The sequence below is a fragment of the Hypoxylon fragiforme genome (assembly GCF_022984875.1).
Source record: "Hypoxylon fragiforme strain CBS 206.31 chromosome Unknown GGS25scaffold_3, whole genome shotgun sequence".
Lineage (NCBI taxonomy): Eukaryota > Fungi > Ascomycota > Sordariomycetes > Xylariales > Hypoxylaceae > Hypoxylon > Hypoxylon fragiforme.
In genome coordinates, this window is record NW_026054758.1 from 864,976 (window position 1) to 885,468 (window position 20,493).

The window sequence follows — 20,493 nt, forward strand, 5'->3', positions numbered from 1 at the left end:
TAGGTAACCTACTGCTGTGTGCGAATTATGTTCTGGTTCTACGAGGAAATGAAACAAGCTCAGCTACCTCCCCCTTTCTCTCTCCATCCATACCTATGTGTGTAATCCCCCTCCCCTTTCCCCCTATTCTTCTTGCCATTCCCATTCTGGCAAAACCGAAGAACGATGAAACGCGCAAGGCAGAAAAGTACGTCAGTCAGGCTGACGACGAGCAAAAAGAAACAAACAGACATAACTATCATGTGCATTGTGTGCAGGTTAAGTAGGTAGGTAGGTATATAATATGTAGTTATAGGTAAGCAACTATATGTGTGACAATGACTTTCACCTTACGATGCAATTATGTACCTGTGTTAGACTTACCGACCTGCCTCAAACAGACATTCGCGCCGTGGACGCCGCAAACCGAGGACGAAGATGGCGAATTGTTCGCTTGGCTGTCCAGCTACCCTGCCCTAGGTAGCTTATGTAGCTGACTGGCTCCCTACTTACTTTTAGGGTAGTTAAAGGTTGGGGGTTTACTATGTATATGAGGAAGGGGGGGGGGGGGGGGGTTGATAGGTGGATAGGGAGGGAGGGAGCGGAATGGGGATGACGGCTTCATGCGAAACTAGGAACTTATTTACTAGTTCTTTTTTTTTTTCTTTTAGGGTCATTCTAATTTTTTAGTGGTCGATTGGCGGAATGCCTTTCGGTTTGTTTCAAGTGTTTCGATCTCCCGGCCAATAGGCGGTTGTGGTTGGGCTTCTCTCCCTTAGTTCCAGATCTTACACATGTGCAGGGGGGAAGGGGGAAGGAGGAGGGGGGGGGGGGGGGGGAGGCAAAGAAGAATAAAGAGAGACTTGGTTTAGAACGTTTCATGATCAGAACTACGTAAGCAGGTCTTGGAGAAGAAACACCGAGAGAGGCAACCTCTTTTTTTTTTGTTCCATTTCTTCTTCTTTGGCCAGGTTTTCTTTTTTGGATTTTGGATTTTGGATTTTGGATTTTGGGAAAAAACGTCTGGGTCTGGGGAAGTGATGCCATTTGATAGGCTACCCTTAGTGCAAGGTACTACATCGTACTACACGTAGTACATGTCATGGAAAAAAATCCCATTGCAGGGATTTCAGGGGGAACATAGTATAGAGAGGGGAGGGGAGGGGGTTGGTTAGGTAATTATTTTTATATTCTTATTCTTATTCTTATTTTTTCTTACGTCGTAGTTAATTTTTTTTTTACCCTTCCTTCGTGTTCTTTTTTAATTTTTGTGTAGTATTGAAAATGATGCGATCTGCTGTAGATCTACAGTCGGCTCCTGGGCCCTGTTGGCCAATGGAGAGGGGGCCTTTGTGTCCCCTTTTACGGCGTACATCGTACTTCAAAGTTTCTCGACTGTCAATTTTGGCCCGTGCTCGTGCCCACGTTTGCTCAGCCAAACCGAACGATAGAAGGAAAAAGAAAACGCGAACGAAAAATCTGACCGCTGGGATTATCTGGGGATTCGAGAGAAAAAAAAGAGGAGCGGCCTTATTATTTACGGAGAAGAGGTCCTTTTTTGCTCACCTACAGTATTACAGGCAACAGCTAGTTATGTAGTATGAGTACAATCTAAAGTTACTTCGTTTGTTCAATACCTAGGGTCCTAGCTAGCCATTTGACAAGGGGAAAATTGAGGGCCCGGATATCACTAATGAATGATGGCAAAGGTGGGCGCCCTTCTATGATATTCAATGGATGGTGTCGTGCTAGTAATTATATCATTTTGATTGCCATTTCTAGCAAACGCAATCGAGGATTTATCTTGATTTTAAACACTTACTTAAGTTACTTGGATGGTCACTGGATGTATGTATATGTAGGTATGTACATGTATATCACGAACTCCGCGTTTCCGATCTACCTTATGTAGGTACATTCACCAATGGTCTATCAAAATGTCGGCGATTTACCGCCAAATGCCTAGTCTGCACTAATCGTAGCTGCATGCTAAGTGCAAGTAAACCCGTCATTGGCCGCAAAAATAGGTGTGCTAGTTTATTTGAGCCCGGTACGGAAGAAAAGGAAATAATAAAAAAGGGGGGACTTTTTGGAGAGAAAGAGAGAGAGAGAGAGAGGGTTTCAGGGATGCAAAGTGCATTGCATGAATGTTGAAAGTTGAAAAGCCACACGCTAGCAGGGCGCAGAACTTCGTGAATATGTGTGCCCAGCCCGAGCCGTGGGGCCATTAAAGCCTTCAACTTCAAAAGGTTTAAGTGCTGACGACTGTGGCTAAGAGGGTTTGGTGGGGCAACTCACCTAACGTGTAGTTAAGTGGCAAGTGCTTCCGTGTGTCCCTTCTTCTAGTTATGTACAATCAGCAATCAGGTGAATTGAAGACAGGTCAGGCAGGTGTGAAGTTAAAATGGTGTGAGATGTAGTTATGTAGGTACTAGGTATGAGATGGTGGCAGGTACGCCAGAGAGGAAAGTGCGAAGCACTGTGGTCATGTATTTAAGAACATTTCAGTAGCAAGGTCTGATCCTTAGATCTTATCCTTTTAATATACAGGTCCACCCACATTTATCTGGTACCCCCCACCGGAAGAGCTGTGGTGATAGCCTCATTTTTGGTTTTTGGTTTTTTTTGATAATTGGGACCTTTATTGTTTTCAAAGTTGTTTTGATCCTTTTATTGATTGAAACGTTATTGTTGATTGAAAGCTCTGTTCTGAAAGTCAACGTTTATTCAAAAAGTCGTTTGTTCCAAAAGCCGTTTATTCAAAAGTCGTTTAATCAAAAAGTCCACAGTCAGTTTATTCAAATCAAAAAGTCCAAAAACCGTTTATTCAATTCAAAAAGCCCACAGTTTACTAGCCATTATGGCTCATTTTGTTACCTCCCATATGGGATGCACTACACCTTATTTATCCGATTAACCCCTTACTCTAAAAGACCACACTTCTGGCACCTTGTCGCTGTTCCAATACAGCGTCACCTATCTCTGATACTCATTGAATGGCTGTGTGGTTCGGGAACGTCTATATCAGAGCTTGTTGGCGCTGTTGAAACGAAGCCTGGAGGTGCCTGGGACAGGCACTATTGTCCCCCCCCAGTAGATGGTGGCAGGTACGCCAGAGAGGAAAGTGCGAAGCACTGTGGTCATGTATTTAAGAACATTTCAGTAGCAAGGTCTGATCCTTAGATCTTATCCTTTTAATATACAGGTCCACCCACATTTATCTGTATGGTACATTGGTACTACATATGTACTGTAACTACCTGGCATCTAGCAGGTGGCAGCTGCCCAATGAGCAGCCTGAGGCCACTAGATAGAAATCCCCTGAAACCCGCTTTTTCAAAGACGGTCGAATGTCGCTTCTACTACAGCCAATGACTGGCTCTTCCCGTTTGGTTGTTTCACCAATTCAGGTACCGGATAGGCCTGATTGGCTTGGATTAATTCCCCACTTCCCACCACCCACCTCAGATTTTGCCGCCGCGCGCCGCATCCAGCAACGACGGCGCATGCATTCTATTCAATTCACCAAGCTTAAACATGTTCAAACATTCTAGCCTAGACAAATATCATAATCATCCTGGGGAATTCTGTCAATCAACCCCTCCTCCCCTCCCCCTCCCCTCTTCAGCTGGACGTCTTTCTTTCCCTTGTGTGCTTTTTTTTTCATGTCACATCGCGCATTACACCAGGGATTTATGCTTAACCCATGGCATCTTAATCCGAAGAACCTTGTGTGATATTATGAATTAGTGAACGGATGGACGGATGGATGAATGGTTCTAACGATCAGAAGAGCTGAAGAAAGGTCGTTTTGCATTGTTTGAAGTGATGATCTTATCCTTTTCCTCACATTATGTATCCCTCCCCTAGCTTTACATTGCCTACTATGCGGACTCCCAAGATGCCTAATGGCCATCCGTTAGACGGCCTCCTACCTTATCTCTTTCAAGAATGCTGTGTGGATCTGCCTCGTGAAGATCGGTGCATAACCACTCTATCTTAGTGGTTTGCTCCACTCCTGTCCACTACAGTGACTACACTCCTGTCACTCCACCGTTCGTCTCTTTGGAGGCAAGGATCAAGGTCTTGCTATGATGTTTCTATTCTACCCTACCGGTCCCTACGTCGTGGGTACGAAAGGTACGAAAGGTACTGCGTGTATCGGTAAGTAACTTCAAATGATTCTCGGGATGGGCTGGTTGGTACGCAAATACGGTACCCTTTGCAGACCTTTGCAGGTAAGGTGGATGTGTGTGGATAAGGCGGGGCGCATCCATGTACCGAATTCACGATCCAGGGGCTCTCCGAACTAAGACACGATGTTAGGATATTCAGCCCGAATACACTAGACGGTGCCAGCCATGATGAGGAGCGCGAGCGCGCAACTTTGGGCTTGCTTGGCTGTCAAGTCTTTCATGTGACGTTGAGGTTGCAACTTGCCGCCCATCCATTCGGTCCATTCGACCCATTCAAATGTTCGATCCATTGATGATTGTGGCTAGGTATCAATTATTTGCACCATTTGCACCATTTGCACCATTTGATTTCAATATAAAGTTCTTCCTTGGGTCCCCAGTCACTCTTTTTTAATTCCTCTCTTATTTTCTCACCCATCACCATCTGTTTTTTTTATACAGTGTTGCCAGAGATATTCTTCTCTAGTCTTCCTACACCCTCCTTACTATCCTTTTTTCATTCTTGCTGGTCATTTGATCAAGGAAATCCCCGGTGATTTCCTCTTTTTTATTTTTACTTAACCATTGTGCACTTGTGCATCACCTCATTGTTCACCACGGTCATTTGGTACCTCGGTAACTCACAAATCCTAGGATATCATTGTTATTGCGACTCTTGCAGCTCATTCTCAAAACAAAGTCCAAGTCTGAGGCAACTCTGACCTTTGTTCGCTACTCTCCTTTCGCGAACAAGATCGCTTTGACATCAATTTGATTAGACCACGAGGTTCAATCCCGGCAACCTGTCCCATCATTTATCACTAAAAAACAGATTCATCCCCCCCAAACTAGATCTCGACCTCGACCTCGATCGATATCTAACACTTGCCAAACCGGCACACCAAAACCACCACACTCCTTTTCCAAATTATTCACGAGAAACCTTCGAAAACTCGATACAACATTTCGCGACAATCCGTCAAGATGCAGTTGCGATCCATTCTCGTTGCCGCTCTGGCTGCTGGTACAGCCACTGCGCATATGAATATGAAATCCCCTCCCCCCTTGGCGTACAAGGGTAACCCAAACGCCAAGGAACCCAACATTGATTACTCTATCACTTCTCCCATTACTGAGGCTCAGTACCCTTGCAAAGGTAACCTCAAGCTTCTCGGTACCCCCGAGGGTGCTTCAGTTGCGACCTATGCTCCCGGTGGTCAGTACACCATGAGCGTCGAAGGTGGCGCCGCCCACAATGGAGGCAGTTGCCAGCTCTCACTGTCGTACGACAAGGGCGCCACGTTTACCGTCATCAAGTCCTTCATCGGTAGTTGCCCAACCAGCGCCGGTGGTGACTTCAACTTCGCCATTCCCTCTGACGCTCCCGAAGGCGACGATGTCGTCTTTGCCTGGACCTGGGTCAACCACACTGGCAACCGAGAATTCTACATGTCATGCGCCGTCGTCACCATCAAGGCCGGTGCCCAGAAACGTGATGTTCCGGCCTTCAACCCTAAGCGAGACACCGCTTTCTCCAGCCGCCCTCAGGTCTTCGTCGCGAACTTGGGTGGTGAGTACTGCACCAAGGAAGGTGTCGATACTATGTTCCCCGAGCCAGGCCCTGATGTCGAAAACACCTCCACAAGTCCTGGCGCTGCAATCCTTTGTGCCACCGGCGCGGATGCTCCCGAGGGGGGTTCCGGCTCTGGATCTGGCTCAGGATCTGGATCTGGATCAAGCTCTTCTGTTGCCAGTTACCAGGCCACATCTTCCGCACCCGCCCAGCAGCCTACCTCTTCAGCCGCTGTTCAAATTTCAATGTATGTGGATCCTGATATCTTGACTGTTATTCCGATCGGCTCACTAACTCCTACCAGTAGCGGTGGTGTTTTCTTGACTGTTCCTAACGGAGCTTCTACGCCCGCTGCTACGCCAACGACCCTATCCACGGCAACCAAGGCTACTCAAACAGCAGTCGAAAGCGCCGCTACCTCGTCTGCAGTTGCCAGTGCCCCGTCATCGGCTGCCGCCGGTGGCAGCGCTGGCACAGCTACTACGAGCGCCAAGGTTCCCGCGAGCACTGGTGGTACCGCCAGCACTCAAGCAGGAGCCTGCACCAATGAAGGTGATTGGTCTTGCGCAGCTGATGGCTCATCATTCCAGCGATGTGCATCTGGAGCATGGAGTGCCGCTATCCCCATGGCAGCTGGCACTAAGTGCACACCTGGTGTTAGCAGCAACCTCAGCATGCGACGACGCAGGGACCGCGTTCGCCGATCCGGCACTGGCTTTGGTGGTTGGGGCTACTAGACAAGCCACTGGTAGGACAATCCGGACAATAGAAGGATACTCCGGACACGCATGCATATAAGGCCTTCATTCTGAGACCAGGGAGACAGGAATTCCTCGGTCGTCTTTCTACTTGTACATATTCAATTTTTCAACTGCGCTTTTTTTACGGACTCGTTTTCCCATCCATGGATGGCTTCTTTTCTTCCTTTTTTTTCTTTTTACTCTGTAGTCTCCTGTACACTAGGTCCTTGACACAAACGGTGGGCGGTGTTTTACGGCTACAAATGACTTAACGAACTGAACAGAATAAGGCTAGGTTAGGCAACTCAAAGTCTTGAAGAACAATAGGACACAAACAAGCAAGCAAGCAAAAAGGTGGGGAAACGGATACAACTTATGGCAATACCCTCGCATGGAGTTAGACAGAGAAACAGAGACAGAGACAGAGATCAATGCAAGATCATCGTGAACATTATATTTACACTTATGTTGGTGATAGTGCGTAATTATTTGGTGTTGTTGAACGAGCCATCTCGTGACAAAATCCGCCTCGTTATTAATAAGCTCGCCAACTTGGGTTGGGTGCTGATAACTATTCCCTTCCTTACTCTCCCCTCCCCTCCCCTTTTTCCTAATTATGTAAGCATCTAGTTACCTAGGTATGTACTGTAGATAGGGGCTTGCCTTACGTATATTGATTTGATGCCCCTGCATATTATCAGTAGCCAATCTTTGCAGACTTTATAAGACACTGCCTATCTACATACATAGGTACTGTATGTATGTACTATGCTACAATATACATAGGTAGGTAGGTAAAAATTTAAAACACATGATCTTGATAATGCGGTATTACATATATACATACATACATACATACATACATACATACCTAGGTTAGACCCTGAAAGCGAGGATACCTACATCCTACCTACCTAGGTTAGGTAGGTATTTATTTCCCGCGCCACGTCAGGGGGTCTTTTTTTTTCTTTGGGCGTCTTCAAATTGTAGATGGCCGTCTACCTACCTACCTACTTACCTACCTACTTACTTGTGGTACATACCAAAACCTGGTAAAAAGGAGAAGAGGAAGAAGAAGAAGAAGAAGAAGTTATGACATGCCAAAGATGTTTTGAGCCATGTATGTAGGTATGCAATGAAGCTTGAAACAGAACTTCGTGGGGGCCGTTTGCCTTACCTGCCTAGGTGCCTATGATAATGGTATCACGCCGGCCTGCTCATGTGTAGGTAGGTAGGTACATATTCCAAAACGTTTGCGAAGTTGGGTGCGCCTTGCCTACTGGCAACCTCAGCTATATGTAGGCCTTCGAACTGGAAACGCCTACCCTTGGATTACTACACCCCCAAACGCCACACAGCCGGTGTCGATGATACATCATCACTCTGGAACAGCCTAGGTTAAGGACCTTTATATATGTGTAAGCTGCTGAATAAGTAGGTATCTACGATTCGATTCAGCTCATTGTCCATGGATGGATCGACAGGCTTTGTTCAAGGTTGCCTCCGTTTCTCGTAGTTGAACGCCATCATGCTCCTAGGGCTGGAGATGTTCCAGGTAGATTGCCCTGCGGCTTACCTGTGCTCGTGCTCGTGTGTGTAGGTAGGTAAGGAGGCAGGAATATTACGTCTGTATCAGCCAAAAGCTTACCTACCGAAAGGGGGAGGGCGTGGTACCTACCTACATATTTCATGTCAAAATCTAAATTCGAAGTGTTAGCCCCTTACCTACCTACCTACCTACTTACACAACCGGACCCTTCGATCTAGCCCAAACTCCAAACTATGCCATCCTCACCATGACAACAACAACCGGCACCAGCATAACCAGCACCGAACCTCCTTTCCCCCTAACAACAACCTTCACACCACCACCAGGATGCTCAAGCCTATACCTCGCCGCCGACTGCGCAGTCGCAACCTCGTGCTTCGCGCAAGCCTTCCCGGACAACCTATGCGCACGAGATGATGCTCATGTAAGTACCGGGATCCTGGGGTGCTACCCGGCGACGGCGACGGCGACATTGGGGGACTCCTGGATCACGACACCGCAGCGCACGTACTCCCCGGGCTACGTATGTCCCGTAGGGATGACCACGGCGGCGAGCGTTATGTCACCTGCGGGGTGGTGGTGTTGTCCTAGGTGCGTACATCTATGTCGATTGCTTTCAATCTAAGCAAATAAAATAACTAACCTTAACCCATTAACAAAAACAGCGGCTTAACCTGGGCTGCCAACCCACCCTGGTGCTCGACGGTGCTGACGGGCGGGACTTTCATCTCGACTGGATACAGCTGCAACACGACGGACAGCACGTTTGCGTTCGGCAGCGGCAGCGTTAGCGACAAAGAAGTAGATAATGTGACGGGGGTACTACTCGCAACCACCGAAATCGTAATATCCGTGTGGAGTAACTTGGCGCTCGTGACGCGGTCGATACCGGCGCGGGACATCGTGTTGACGGCGCGGGCTGAGGGGATATTTCTCATGGGGGGAAGTGGTGGCAGTAGTGATAGTAGTGATGGTGGTAGTAGTAGTATGTCCACGTCTACAAGTACGAGTACGAGTACGGAAACAGGAGGCGGGGGCGGGAGCGGGGGCGGGGACGGAGCGGAAAATGAGGTGGTGGTGGTTGGAGCGTCGTTGGGAGCGGTGCTAGGGGCGGTACATATTGCCGGACTTTGTGCCTTTTGGTTTTGGTTCAGGAAGAAACGGGATTTGAAGAAACAGCAGCAGCAGCAGCAGCAGAAGGGTGTATTAACGGCGGTGAGAGGGGGGAGGGGGAATGAGCGGTACGAGAAGACGGAGCTCGATACCTCGCTGCAGGCTGTACGGTCGGAGCTCGAGGGAACGTTGGGGGAGAGTGAAGGTGCGGGGATCTATGTCGAGAAGGCGGAGTTGAAAGGGACAGATGAGGATAGTGGTAAGGGTAAAGGTAAAGGTAAGCGTGTGCTTGTTAAGAGAAAGGCGGAATTAGAAGGGGAATGAGGTGTTGCGGAGTTAGAGGCGAGTCCAAGGTGAGAGGGCAAAGAAGAAGACGAGAAGGGCTACGCCGAAGCCATGGTTTCCGGGGGAGTAAATGGATTTCATAATGTATACTACGGGGAGGGGGGTTTGTATTGTATTGTATACCTAGTACCTACTACTAGTAGTAGTAAGTAGTTGCCTTCTTAAAGTGAATCAAGTTAGTGTTGCATATGATGAGTGAGGGTATCATGGAAATATTAATTGCAAGTTGTAAGTTGTAAGTTGTAACTAATACAAGGGTTGATAATGATGTTTGCTATAACTAAATGCAACACTAAACCTAATAAGATATAACTAGGTTAGTTAAATCAACATGGATGCCATTCCGAGATTTACCCTGAATTGAACAAGGACCACAACCCCTGTCGGCCAAGCTCGAGATTTAGGATTCAGGAGAGAATTGAAGGGTTTCAATCTCCAACTCCATCTCTACCAAATCATCCACCATCACCACCTCATTTTCCCATCCATTGTTTTTTAGAACTTGAGATACTTGTAGTCATTCCTTACGCTGCAAACTCATCACTCACTCATTCAGTAACCGATTGATTCTATATTGCCTATAGGATCTAGCCACTCCTTTTCGTCCACCAGACAAACAAACAAACAATTACCTACCTAAGGTACACTCGGTCGCGTTATCTATTCTCCCCGTCACACCAGCGCGCGTTGCCATCTTCGAGCTTTTGTGTCTCATTTGCATTCTGAGCTTGATTGCCCTCCGATCTATCTAATCTAAAATACCAATTCCGTTATCACCATGCGTTCCTTCATCGCCATCTTCGCCGCCGTCATGGCCTTCCTCCAGGTCGCCGTCGCCATTCCCCCGGCCTGCCTCTTGAATGCTCTTGGGTACGTTAGACCCCTAGCTACACCAAGCTAGAAGCCATTTCCTCCCTTCCTTTTCAATATTATACACAGCAGAACACGGCAATGCTAATGCGACACTTACATAACCGCAGTCTCCAGGGCAACCCAACCGACTTGAAAGCCCTCTGCGGTGACCTTCTCACCCCTATGCAGGGCAACCTGACCGAATCCTGCGACTCAGCCGCTCTACCCGAGGCCTACGAGGTCTACTCCTCCAAGTGCTTGGCCGAAGGTGTCACCATCGCTGGCCTCCCCACCTCCACCGCGTCCGGCTCCTCCAGCACCGGTACCGCTTCTGCCACTGGCCCGAACTCTGCCTCTGCCACCGCGACTGACGGCGCTACTGCTACCGGAAGCGGCTCCAGCAGCACGTAAGTACCTCTTGTCCTAGCTACATAACTAGGTGTCTACTCGGTTGTACTCAAGCTTGCTAACACGGCTATGCCCATTACAGTGAAACTCCTGCTAGCGCTGGTATGGCTGTGGAACCTCAGTCCTTCCTCTTCACCGCCGCCGTGCTCCTAGCTTCAGGCTTGATCAGCGTCATGATTTTGTAAAATAATTTCTGGAAAGAAATTTGACGTCGTCTTGGGAGGTTGGTAGGTTGGTAGGTTAGTTGCGGTCAATGTGGTTGAGTGAGGGGGAGACGATGATTGATTGATGTGTTGAATGGTTTCTGTGTTGGTTATACCCCCCGATCCCAAGGACTCGAAAGTGAATAGTCAAGAGTCGCATGATAGGTGGTAGTGGTAGTAGTAGTAGCAGTTCCTTACGAGGACCAAATGCCATCTGTTCGGGCCTTGTTTTTGAAAATATACCTGGGGTATCTCAGATCCGTATTTTTGTACAATTGCAAATAGAGCGTTTTATATCCTTATCCCTATCCTCATACATCATCAAGCACTTGCTCGTCCAGAATCTTGGTCCCCAGAAGCTGCAGCAGCCCCTCCTCCGTAAGCAGCCGCTTCTTGTTCTCCTCCCACTTCAGCCACGCCACCCCCTGCAGCAGGCTATCCGTCAGGTCGTCTATCTTCCGGGACCCGGCATCGCGCACCACCGCCGTCTCATCATCGGCTGCTGCCTTGGACCGGCGCACGCGCGACAGCTTCCCGCGGAACTGCTCGACCGCGCTCTGCGTGTCGGGGTTCGCGGGCACCACGATCTCATTCTCGCTTGCGCGCCCCTGGCGCAGCCATCCCGTCAGCACGCCGATCTTGTGCTTCTTGCTGTTTATTCGCGTCTTGCCCGCTGGTGCTGCTGCGTCTGCGTCTGCGTCTACGTCGACTTCCACCTCGATCTCCTGCCCGTCCTCGTCGACTACGACCGCTACATCCTTGCGGCTCTTCTTCCCCTTCGCCTCCTTCTTCGCCACCGCAGCAACGACCGGCACAGCAGGCGCCGGCCAGAACCGCGTGACGCGCTCCGGCGCGACGGAGATGATCTCGCCGTCCCAGTAGTGCAGCTCGCGCAGGGTGCGCAGCGACGCGTGCAGCATCGCCTCGAGCGTGTTCACGCGCAGCGTCCACTCTTGCACCGAGGAGCCGCCCGCGCTGCGCCAGCGCTGCCGCTCGATCAGCACGTGTGTGGGTTTCAGGGGGAGCACATCCCGGCGGGTTAGTCGGTCCGCGGCTATGGCGAGGGAGGCGGGGCTGTAGGGTTCGGGGTCTGGGGTTAGTACCGCTGGGGCAGTGTCGGTGTTGTTTGGGTCAGGGTTGGGGTCGGAGATGGCGGCAATGTCGGCGGGGAGGAGGAGGGGCCGCCGCTGCCAGGCGTGCAGGCGGACGCGGGGCGGGGCGCGGATATTTGCAGCTGTGAGGGGAAGGGTGGTGGTGGTTGGGATTTTTGTGGTCACGGGTGTGAGGAGGCTGAAGCCGAGGTTGCGGATCCCGAGGTCGATGCTTAGGATCAAGGGCGGTTTTTTGTTGTCATTGCTTTGCTTTGCTGACTTCTGCGGCTTAACGGTAGCAGTGGTAGTAGCAGCGGCAGCTACAAGCCGTTCGACAAGCTCGGATTTCTTCCCGGTCACCCTGAGCCCGCACAGGAAGGCTATATGGGAAAGATGCTTGTTCTTGAATTTTGGCAGGATGGTCGCCAGCTGAGAGGTTGTTGTCATGGTCGCGTGCGTGGTGGCTGCATCGAGTCTTGGTTTGATATTCTATCCATCGGTTTTTGAAATCGTGACTTGTTTTTTTTCACTGTTGTAGTAGCACTAGGTAGGGAAAGAGCCCCGGTATAGTGGTATATCTTGTTAGTATGATGTATTTGTATCAATTGATTTAATTGAGTTATCCATTTCTGCGAGGCCGTTGAGGAATTTGTTATACCCAAGTTTACATGACAAGAGGAGGGTTTGTAATTACTAAGAAGCAGATCTACTACATAGGAATATTTGTTTCTTATTGCGTGCTGGGTGGAAAAGGGGTGGCTATGGAGTAGATAGAGTAGAGTTATAATATGCATATAGTTAGCTAAACCTAAGTAACTTTAAACTTATTTGTACTACTACATATATACTTCGTATTAGATATTGTTTGGTTTTACTATCTCCGACCTCTTGGGAGTAACTAGATGAAAGTTATGGCTGTCCAAAGTGCATAGAAAACCACCTTGTTGTATCACATAGGTGCTATGCTACTCCTCGCTGCCGGTACTGTCGTCACACCCACCATCAAAGTCAGCGACCGTTAAGAAGTTGAACCTGGTAACTATCTAGGGTAAGAACTAATTATAGAGTAGCCTAGACTCTAGAGTAACTTACCTAGGTCCTAGGGTAGGGTAGATAGGTACAATACAGTAGTATTTGTCATAGACCCCTGAATCTATAACCCCGGCAAGAACCGGGCAATCGGTGCTTACTGCTTATTGATCCAACGGTCCTTGCCTAGTAGCTTCGGTTCTGCCTGCCTTAACCTTAGTAATTCTCTATCCTGTCGGTGCTAGTTTGGAACATTGAAGTCCCTTGATTCCCTATCTGGATAGCAATTGCCTATAGGAATATACTTCCAAGTACACATGATACACTCAGAAAAGATTGGAAATCAATTTCTCTTTCCCCTTACATATCCTACTAACCTACATAGTACCTACCCTATCTATGCGCATTAATTCCGCAAAGTTGATCATATAACACGTCATTCCTTTCCCATACCCCACCATCCTTTTTGTCTCTCTCTCTTTCTTTTTTTGCTCGTTGGAATAGATACAACAAGTCAATGCAAGCGTTGGGGTTATTTGGTCGGATATCGGCTACCACTACTACTACAAAAAGCTTGACATCCTTGACTCGTTCTTCTAATTCTTCGAGGATAGCTACCTACCGTATAGCCTCTCTCTCTAGACACTTCTCCTCTACCCCGCGCATCATGGCTCCCATATCCAAAGAAATAGATCTGCTTGTCATCGGCGGTGGCAGCGGTGGTCTAGGATGTGCTCGTATGGCTAGTTCTAGGTTCGGCGCCAAGGCTATGGTTGTTGAGGCTTTGCGACTTGGTGGTACTTGTGTCAATGTTGGGTATGTGGTGATACGATTCTTTGTCAAACTACGCTGTAGAAAAAACCGAAGAAAAACAAACTAATATAATGCAAACCGTAGCTGCGTACCAAAGAAAGTCACCTTCAACGCTGCCGCCCTCGCTGAAGCTATTCATGATTCCAAGGCTTACGGCTTCTCCGTACAAGAAACTAAGCCCTTCGACTTCACCACCTTCAAGAACAAGCGAGATGCCTACATAAAACGACTAAACGGCATCTACGAGCGCAATTTAGCCAACGACAAGGTAGAATACGTTCATGGCTGGGCCAAGCTCTTGAGCAGGAATGAGGTCGAGATTACCCTGGACGACGGCTCGAAGGCGACGGTACGCGCCAACAAGATCTTGATCGCTGTCGGCGGCGAGCCTACCAAACCCCCTGCCAACATCCCCGGCGCCGAATATGGCATCAACAGCGACGGATTCTTCGATATTGACACCCTCCCTAAAAAGGTCGCCCTCGTTGGTGCCGGCTACATCGCCGTCGAGTTTGCCGGCATGTTCAACGCCCTCGGTACCGAGACCCACCTTTTCATCCGGCACAAGACCTTCCTACGCACCTTCGACCCCATGATCCAGGATGGCGTGACTGCGGAGTACGAGCGTCTCGGCGTCCATGTGCACAAAGAGTCGACACAAAGCCGCGTCGAGAAAGACCCATCCACCGGAAAGCTGACGATTCACTACCAGGATAGCAACAGCAACGGCGAGGCCCAGCTCTCCGACGTTGACCACCTCATCTGGGCCATCGGCCGCACTCCCATGACTAAGAACATTGGGCTCGAGGAGGCTGGTGTCAAGCTCGACGACAAGGGCTACATCGTCACGGATGAGTTCCAAAACTCCTCCGTGGACAACATTTACGCCATCGGCGACGTCTCCGGCCGCGTCGAGCTAACTCCCGTCGCCATCGCTGCCGGCCGCCGATTATCCGAGCGACTATATGGTGGTTCGCAGTTCCAAACGACGCGCATCGACTACACCAACGTACCATCCGTCGTATTCTCGCACCCGGAGGTGGGCAGCATCGGGCTCACGGAGCCGGAAGCAGAGGCTCAGTATGGTCGCGAGAACCTCAAGGTATACAAGACAAGCTTCACGGCCATGTATTATGCCATGATGGAGCCGGAGGACAAGGCACCCACGAAGTACAAGGTCATATGCGCTGGCCCCGAGGAGAAGGTTGTCGGCCTCCACATCATGGGCCTCGGCTCCGGCGAGATGCTCCAGGGCTTCGGCGTCGCCATCAAGATGGGTGCCACCAAGAAGGACCTCGACTCTTGTATCGCCATTCACCCCACGAGCGCTGAGGAGCTGGTTACACTAAAATAGGGGATTTATATTTGCTTACCTCGATACCAATGTAGATAGGTGGATTATAGAGAAAGACAATATAAAAGAAAAGAAAAGGCCATAAATAAAGAGCCAATACCATATCATATGCAATGTTATATCAAAAATGAATTTCAACTTTCGTTGGTTGGAAAGATATCGTGTCTATTTAGAATCTCGTGAAGTTAGGAAAGGGGGTCGGTTTATTCCTCACCTTTATCCCCCTCCCCCCCACCCCCCTATCTGTCCTAGATCTAAGTAGGTAGGTAAATATGTTCAATGTCAAAACGTTCCATCATGAGAGCCCTGGAAAGCTTTAATACCTAGGTAATTATCAACTATCAATTATTGATTATCATTAAAAAGAAGCAACGAAAGCAAAAAGGAAAAAAAAAAGAAAAAGAAAAAAGAAGCATACAACAAACGATCTAGTTAATTCCAGTCTGATACTCATGCTCATGCTCATGCTCATACCTTCAACATCTCTCATCTGGTCCACCTGGGCAATTTTCATAAAACCATCACTCACTCACTCACTCACTCGACAGAAAGGCCATACATGCCAATTTAAGTAGGCAGGTACGTACATGCAACACAACCAACTACAAAAAAATCAAGTTTTGTATTTCTCTCTCTGGCTTGCTTTGGTATACAGACATTATGATAGGGACACATTGACTTTGGCATTATTTCTTATCTTCTTTATCTTTCTTTTTCTTTTTTCCTTTTCCTTTTTCTTTTTCTTTTTCTTTTCTGGTACCTAGGTAAGTAAGTATCCCGACGTCAGAAGATCAGATTCCCCCTTCCGCCCAAGAGCTCAAAAAAAGAAAAAGATAAGAAACACAACCTTGGGGTAAAGAAGTTCTCCCCCCTAACGCCAAACTGTATGGTGTCAATGTCCGTGTTCGCCTGTCCCCTTTCCTCTGCCCGTTTTTTGGTTGTCCAGGATATGATGAGATGCCATTTATACAACAACAAATTAGGCCGAAAAGGGGAAAAAAGGGACCAGAGATATTTGAGTGATAAACCAGCTCACAATATCATCATTTCTCTTCCAACTCATCGAGATTTTCGAACGTTTCGTGTCAAATATAGACACAACATTCGTATTCATATGACCTAGAAGTGCTAAGCACCCAAGGTAGATCAAGCGTGTGCTTCAATTTTTCAAACTTGGCGGAAGCATGGCGTATATATCTCACGGGAGTTTTCAAGCCCGCCTCGACTAGAATGAGGGCTTACTACCTCCGTTCAGACGATAAGAATTCATGGAGCCAGTGCTCCCATTGGGGCTCAGCATGCTCGACATGCCCTGGCGATCGTCTTGTACCGAACTCGTGGAAGAGAACGAAGAGTTGAGAGATGTAGTGGCGCTATTCATAGTCCCAGTACGGGACATGGATAGCCCTCCCATGGATATCAACGCGTCGGCCCGTTCAAAAACATTCCCACTGAACGCACTGGCGAAGGATGCATTTTGTGGCGTCGACGGTACCGTTGCTTGGACAGCTGGTCCAAGAGCGGCACTTTGTGGTGTCATCGGCATCTGTATTGGAGTATTCCCCGAGCTAGACGTGTAATGGTTAGGAGAGTAGTGGTTGGGTCCGTCTGTGATATTACCAGCATGCCGAAGAAGATACACCCACGGGGAAGTCATGATAAGCTGGTTCGTCTCCTTGATGCCTATTTGGATGGGTCGTAACCTAGTCCGAATATCAAGCGGAAAAGATATCTGATCCATAGACGACTTAAGCCTACTCCCAAACTCGGCCCAGGAATCGATGAAGCCTTTGCAAAGAGTCCAGAAAAGGGGATCCGTCCTGACATTAGGGTCCTTCAATTTGACCAGGGATAGCCTTTCCTTTAAACGCTCCGTATCAGCGATAGCGATCGAACATTTAGCGACTAGACCTTTCCAGCAGCGTACTATACGATCTGGGGCTCGTTGATGTTCCGCACCGCGTCTGTACATAACAAACTGCTGGTTGATGTTTGGAAGGATCCGCATAACCAAATCCGATGACTTTTGCAACGATAGATATATTCTCTCAAATAAACGTTCGTCTGCAGTAAAGTCGGTAGGATACCTCAAGTCTGGATTGGACGAGGCGAACGATTCCCCTGACCGAGGTGTTGCGGATGTGATTTGGGCCATACGCCCCGTGCCATTGATATACGGAACGGACATGTCTGTCGTCACCCGGAGGCTGCTAGGATGATGGACGAATGCTCCAGGGCGTGGTCGGCTACCTGGACGTGAACCCGGACCCGGACTTCGGCCTGGACGAGGACCTGCACCTGGACCCGGGCTTCGACCTCGGCCAGGGCGCTCTATAGTAGGTGTTGCTGAGCTTTCTCGCGAATGAGCTCGAATGGTGTCTCCAATTGCTGGATTGTATCTTCGGCTCCGGCTGCGCGCCGGCTCGTAGGTGCCCCCGGATATCTCGTTGGCAGTAATGCGAAGCTCCATTATGCTGTGATATAGTAGCATCATCATGGTACGGATGTAACGAGGATCCCCGTTATCCACGATCGTATTCATGTTGTTCATTAGCAGTGAGCAAATATGACTATAAGCGTTAATTAAAGTCAGGACGGCTCTCTGCACATTTTCGTTCTCACGCAGTGTGTATGGCCCATTTTCTGTAGCGTATTCGTGTTTTGTAATCTCCTGTTCAAGCTCCTCGATGTGGAAATTAGTGTTGTAAAACACAATCTCGAGACTAGATCGCTTAGATGTGCCGTCGTTGGTTAATCTCGTGAAGAGTTGTATCATCGGATGGATTTGGAATATTGCATATAGGATGCCCTTAGCAGATTCGATGATGGGGTCGAAAACTTTCGACTCTCGCCTCTGCTCTGGCAAGACGGAGAGCCGCCGGACGTAGTTTGGTCGTTGAAGCAGCGGCTCGGCTGGGCTGTTCGGGCTAACCGCCGAGGTAGCATTCGGATTTGGATTACCTGTCATCGATGAGCCGTGGCTTAATCCCCGGTAGTGGCTAAACCTGTTGTTCGCCTGACCTTCGTCTAGGGTCCCGAGCTCTGAAGGTTTTCTAGATACGATACCCATACGCCTGTTTCGCTCAGATGGACGCTCCGCCCTTGACGCCTGTAACAGAGTTTCACTATTAGAGCGTAACCTCTCGTTAGGGTTGCCGATGGTGAGAGGCATAACGCCAGGCTTGCGCATAGCCGTGGCTGAGTTCTGCTGTGAGAGCCCCCGAGCATGTGACCTGGATGGTATAGGCGGCGGTCGGAGTACGGCCGGGGATCGTAGATCCGACACATCGCTACCATTTACTCGGACTGGGAATCGACCGCTAACATTCCTTCTGACTGGCATACGAGGCGTTTCAGTTCCATCGCTTAGTTCATCTCCGCCATTTTCACCCTCTTTCTCTCTCCCGTTCAGACTCTGGGCCTTTAGCTTCAGATATTTCTTGATATGTGCCGTAGCAGTGAGTTCAGTTATTTCACTCTTCTCCAAGAAGCCCTCGTTAGGGGGGCTACTGGCTTGAACCTGCAACACTTCCTTTGGCGGGAAGGTTATGTTATTACCGTCCAGTCTCAGCATTTGCAACGAGATCATGTCAGCCAAGCAGAGAGGAAGCTCCTGTATTCGATTCTTCTGCAATGCAAGCACCTTAAGGGAGGTCAATTTCGCAATCTCTGGAGGGAGGACGCGGATCTTGTTTCTTCCCATGTCTAAAATTTCGAGTGACTTGATATCGCATAACTACAATACTGGTGAGATAAGATACTTCATGCTTATGAAAAGGGAGTAATTACCGATGGTGGGAATTCTCTGATCTGGTTGGCCCTTAGGTTGAGATAGCGTAGGTGTGTGCACTCTGAGAATCTAGAGGGTAAAGATGATAGTTTGTTGTGCGATAGTGCCAACCTACGCAACATAATCGTTAGTATTAGAACCAGGGCTTGATTGAATGAAGAAAGGAAGGAAAACTAACCGCTCCAGCTCATTCTTTATTATGTCTACCACTTCCTCTGGCAAAGCTTGAATATTCTTTCGACTGAGATCAATGGTGACGCCAGGCTTGAGATCAGTGCTAACACCACTGGCTTCGGCTGCTTGTGTCTCATTCTCTTGTAGAGCACTATCCATCGCTTCTCTGGCAAGAGCGATGACTTGGCTAGTAGACAAGGGAGCAGATGCAGAGAGCATCGAACCGGGTGTGCTATTAGCCATATTGTTGAATTGCTCGGGTATCGGTGGAGGCGGTGGCATCGTGTTGTTGGTAGGTACTCGTCTCATGCCTGGAGGTAGGTTTGGAGGATAATTTCTCGAGTTCGACGATTGAGGTGATAAAATGGTTGTGGCCATACTGCTGCCTAAGGCAACGTCCATGGCAACCAAACAAAAACCTCGACTTTTGCCACTAGTAGACGCGTTGTTTTCCTTGATGCGTATGAACCGAGGTAATTTGATAGTTGCTATCGGGGTTTTAGAATCGTAAAAAGCACAGTAATTCTAAATGTTCCAAGGCTTCTTAACGAATAACGCCCAAGTAAATGGATCAAGGAATACAGGTCGGCGAGCCGTGAAGGTAAACCGAGACCATGGTAATAGCGAAGACGACGATTCAAATAGAAAAAGACGAATTGAACAAGATGCAAGACGCAAGACGTAATATTCGGAGGCGTAGACTTGGAGATTCTGGAACGAATCTACGGAGACATTAGGATCAGATGTGACAAGAGTAACAAGAGTGACAAGAGTGACAAGAGATAGAATAGCGAGAGAAGTGTTTCAACAAGTGAATGTTTTGGCATCAATTCGTAAAAAGATTTCAAAGTTGAAACAAGCCTAGTGGAAAGGGTGAAGCACTGATGTCGTCGAACTGAAGAGAAATTCGAATGGAACCCCTTGTTTCTTGGACTGGAGCTTCTTTCATTCAGGTGGTATATCAAGGGGGCCAGACGACCTGGCCAGGCGAGATGTGCGGCGCAATCTTTTGGGAGGACGCACAAGGGATCAAAAGCCTTGGGCACCAGTTGGAGGGTTAGAGGGAAGGGGTCTTTGTCGCTAGCGTCACTAAGAGACCGCCTAGAAGAAGGGGTTTCCACAGAGACACGGTGGGTGTACAACCTAATCCGATAGTGATTAGACCTATAAAAACATTGAAGCCTATAAAAAGGGAGTGTGACAGAGAAAAGGGGAAAAGTTGGGGTGAGCGAAGCATAAAAAAGTGGGCCAGCGCTTGGATTACCCCTGTCTTCACTTGCAATTGACTTGCGGTTCACTCGCGGT

The 20,493-nt window shown here is 48.6% G+C and overlaps 6 protein-coding genes across 6 annotated transcripts; 4 read left to right on the forward strand and 2 right to left on the reverse strand.

Moving 5' to 3' along the window:
- Positions 1 to 4,516: 4,516 nt before the first annotated feature.
- On the forward strand, positions 4,517 to 6,594 carry GGS25DRAFT_170235 (uncharacterized protein). The gene has a single exon (XM_049256550.1). The coding sequence runs from the start codon at positions 5,139 to 5,141 to the stop codon at positions 6,462 to 6,464; it is 1,326 nt and encodes a 441-aa protein (XP_049118632.1). The 5' UTR covers positions 4,517 to 5,138; the 3' UTR covers positions 6,465 to 6,594.
- Positions 6,595 to 7,853: 1,259 nt separating this feature from the next.
- On the forward strand, positions 7,854 to 9,532 carry GGS25DRAFT_170265 (uncharacterized protein). Its single transcript, XM_049256551.1, has 3 exons — positions 7,854 to 8,607; positions 8,682 to 8,791; positions 8,843 to 9,532. Exons 1-3 carry the CDS (start codon positions 8,264 to 8,266, stop codon positions 9,451 to 9,453), a joined length of 1,065 nt encoding a protein of 354 aa, XP_049118633.1. The 5' UTR covers positions 7,854 to 8,263; the 3' UTR covers positions 9,454 to 9,532.
- A 538-nt stretch (positions 9,533 to 10,070) lies between these two features.
- GGS25DRAFT_170283 (uncharacterized protein) lies at positions 10,071 to 11,084 on the forward strand. Its single transcript, XM_049256553.1, has 4 exons — positions 10,071 to 10,115; positions 10,202 to 10,344; positions 10,455 to 10,733; positions 10,817 to 11,084. Exons 2-4 carry the CDS (start codon positions 10,253 to 10,255, stop codon positions 10,917 to 10,919), a joined length of 474 nt encoding a protein of 157 aa, XP_049118634.1. The 5' UTR covers positions 10,071 to 10,115; positions 10,202 to 10,252; the 3' UTR covers positions 10,920 to 11,084.
- GGS25DRAFT_170278 (Ydc2-catalyt-domain-containing protein) lies at positions 10,993 to 13,068 on the reverse strand. The gene has a single exon (XM_049256552.1). The coding sequence runs from the start codon at positions 12,473 to 12,475 to the stop codon at positions 11,249 to 11,251; it is 1,227 nt and encodes a 408-aa protein (XP_049118635.1). The 5' UTR covers positions 12,476 to 13,068; the 3' UTR covers positions 10,993 to 11,248.
- Positions 13,069 to 13,301: 233 nt separating this feature from the next.
- GGS25DRAFT_170327 (uncharacterized protein) lies at positions 13,302 to 15,364 on the forward strand. The gene is made up of 2 exons (XM_049256554.1): positions 13,302 to 13,873; positions 13,955 to 15,364. Exons 1-2 carry the CDS (start codon positions 13,575 to 13,577, stop codon positions 15,222 to 15,224), a joined length of 1,569 nt encoding a protein of 522 aa, XP_049118636.1. The 5' UTR covers positions 13,302 to 13,574; the 3' UTR covers positions 15,225 to 15,364.
- Positions 15,365 to 16,449: 1,085 nt separating this feature from the next.
- GGS25DRAFT_519165 (putative cell morphogenesis protein Sog2) lies at positions 16,450 to 19,470 on the reverse strand (the record flags this gene model as incomplete). The annotated part of the gene is made up of 3 exons (XM_049263654.1): positions 16,450 to 18,960; positions 19,014 to 19,125; positions 19,193 to 19,470. The coding sequence occupies 3 exons, from the start codon at positions 19,468 to 19,470 to the stop codon at positions 16,450 to 16,452; spliced, it is 2,901 nt and encodes a 966-aa protein (XP_049118637.1).
- Positions 19,471 to 20,493: the final 1,023 nt, after the last annotated feature.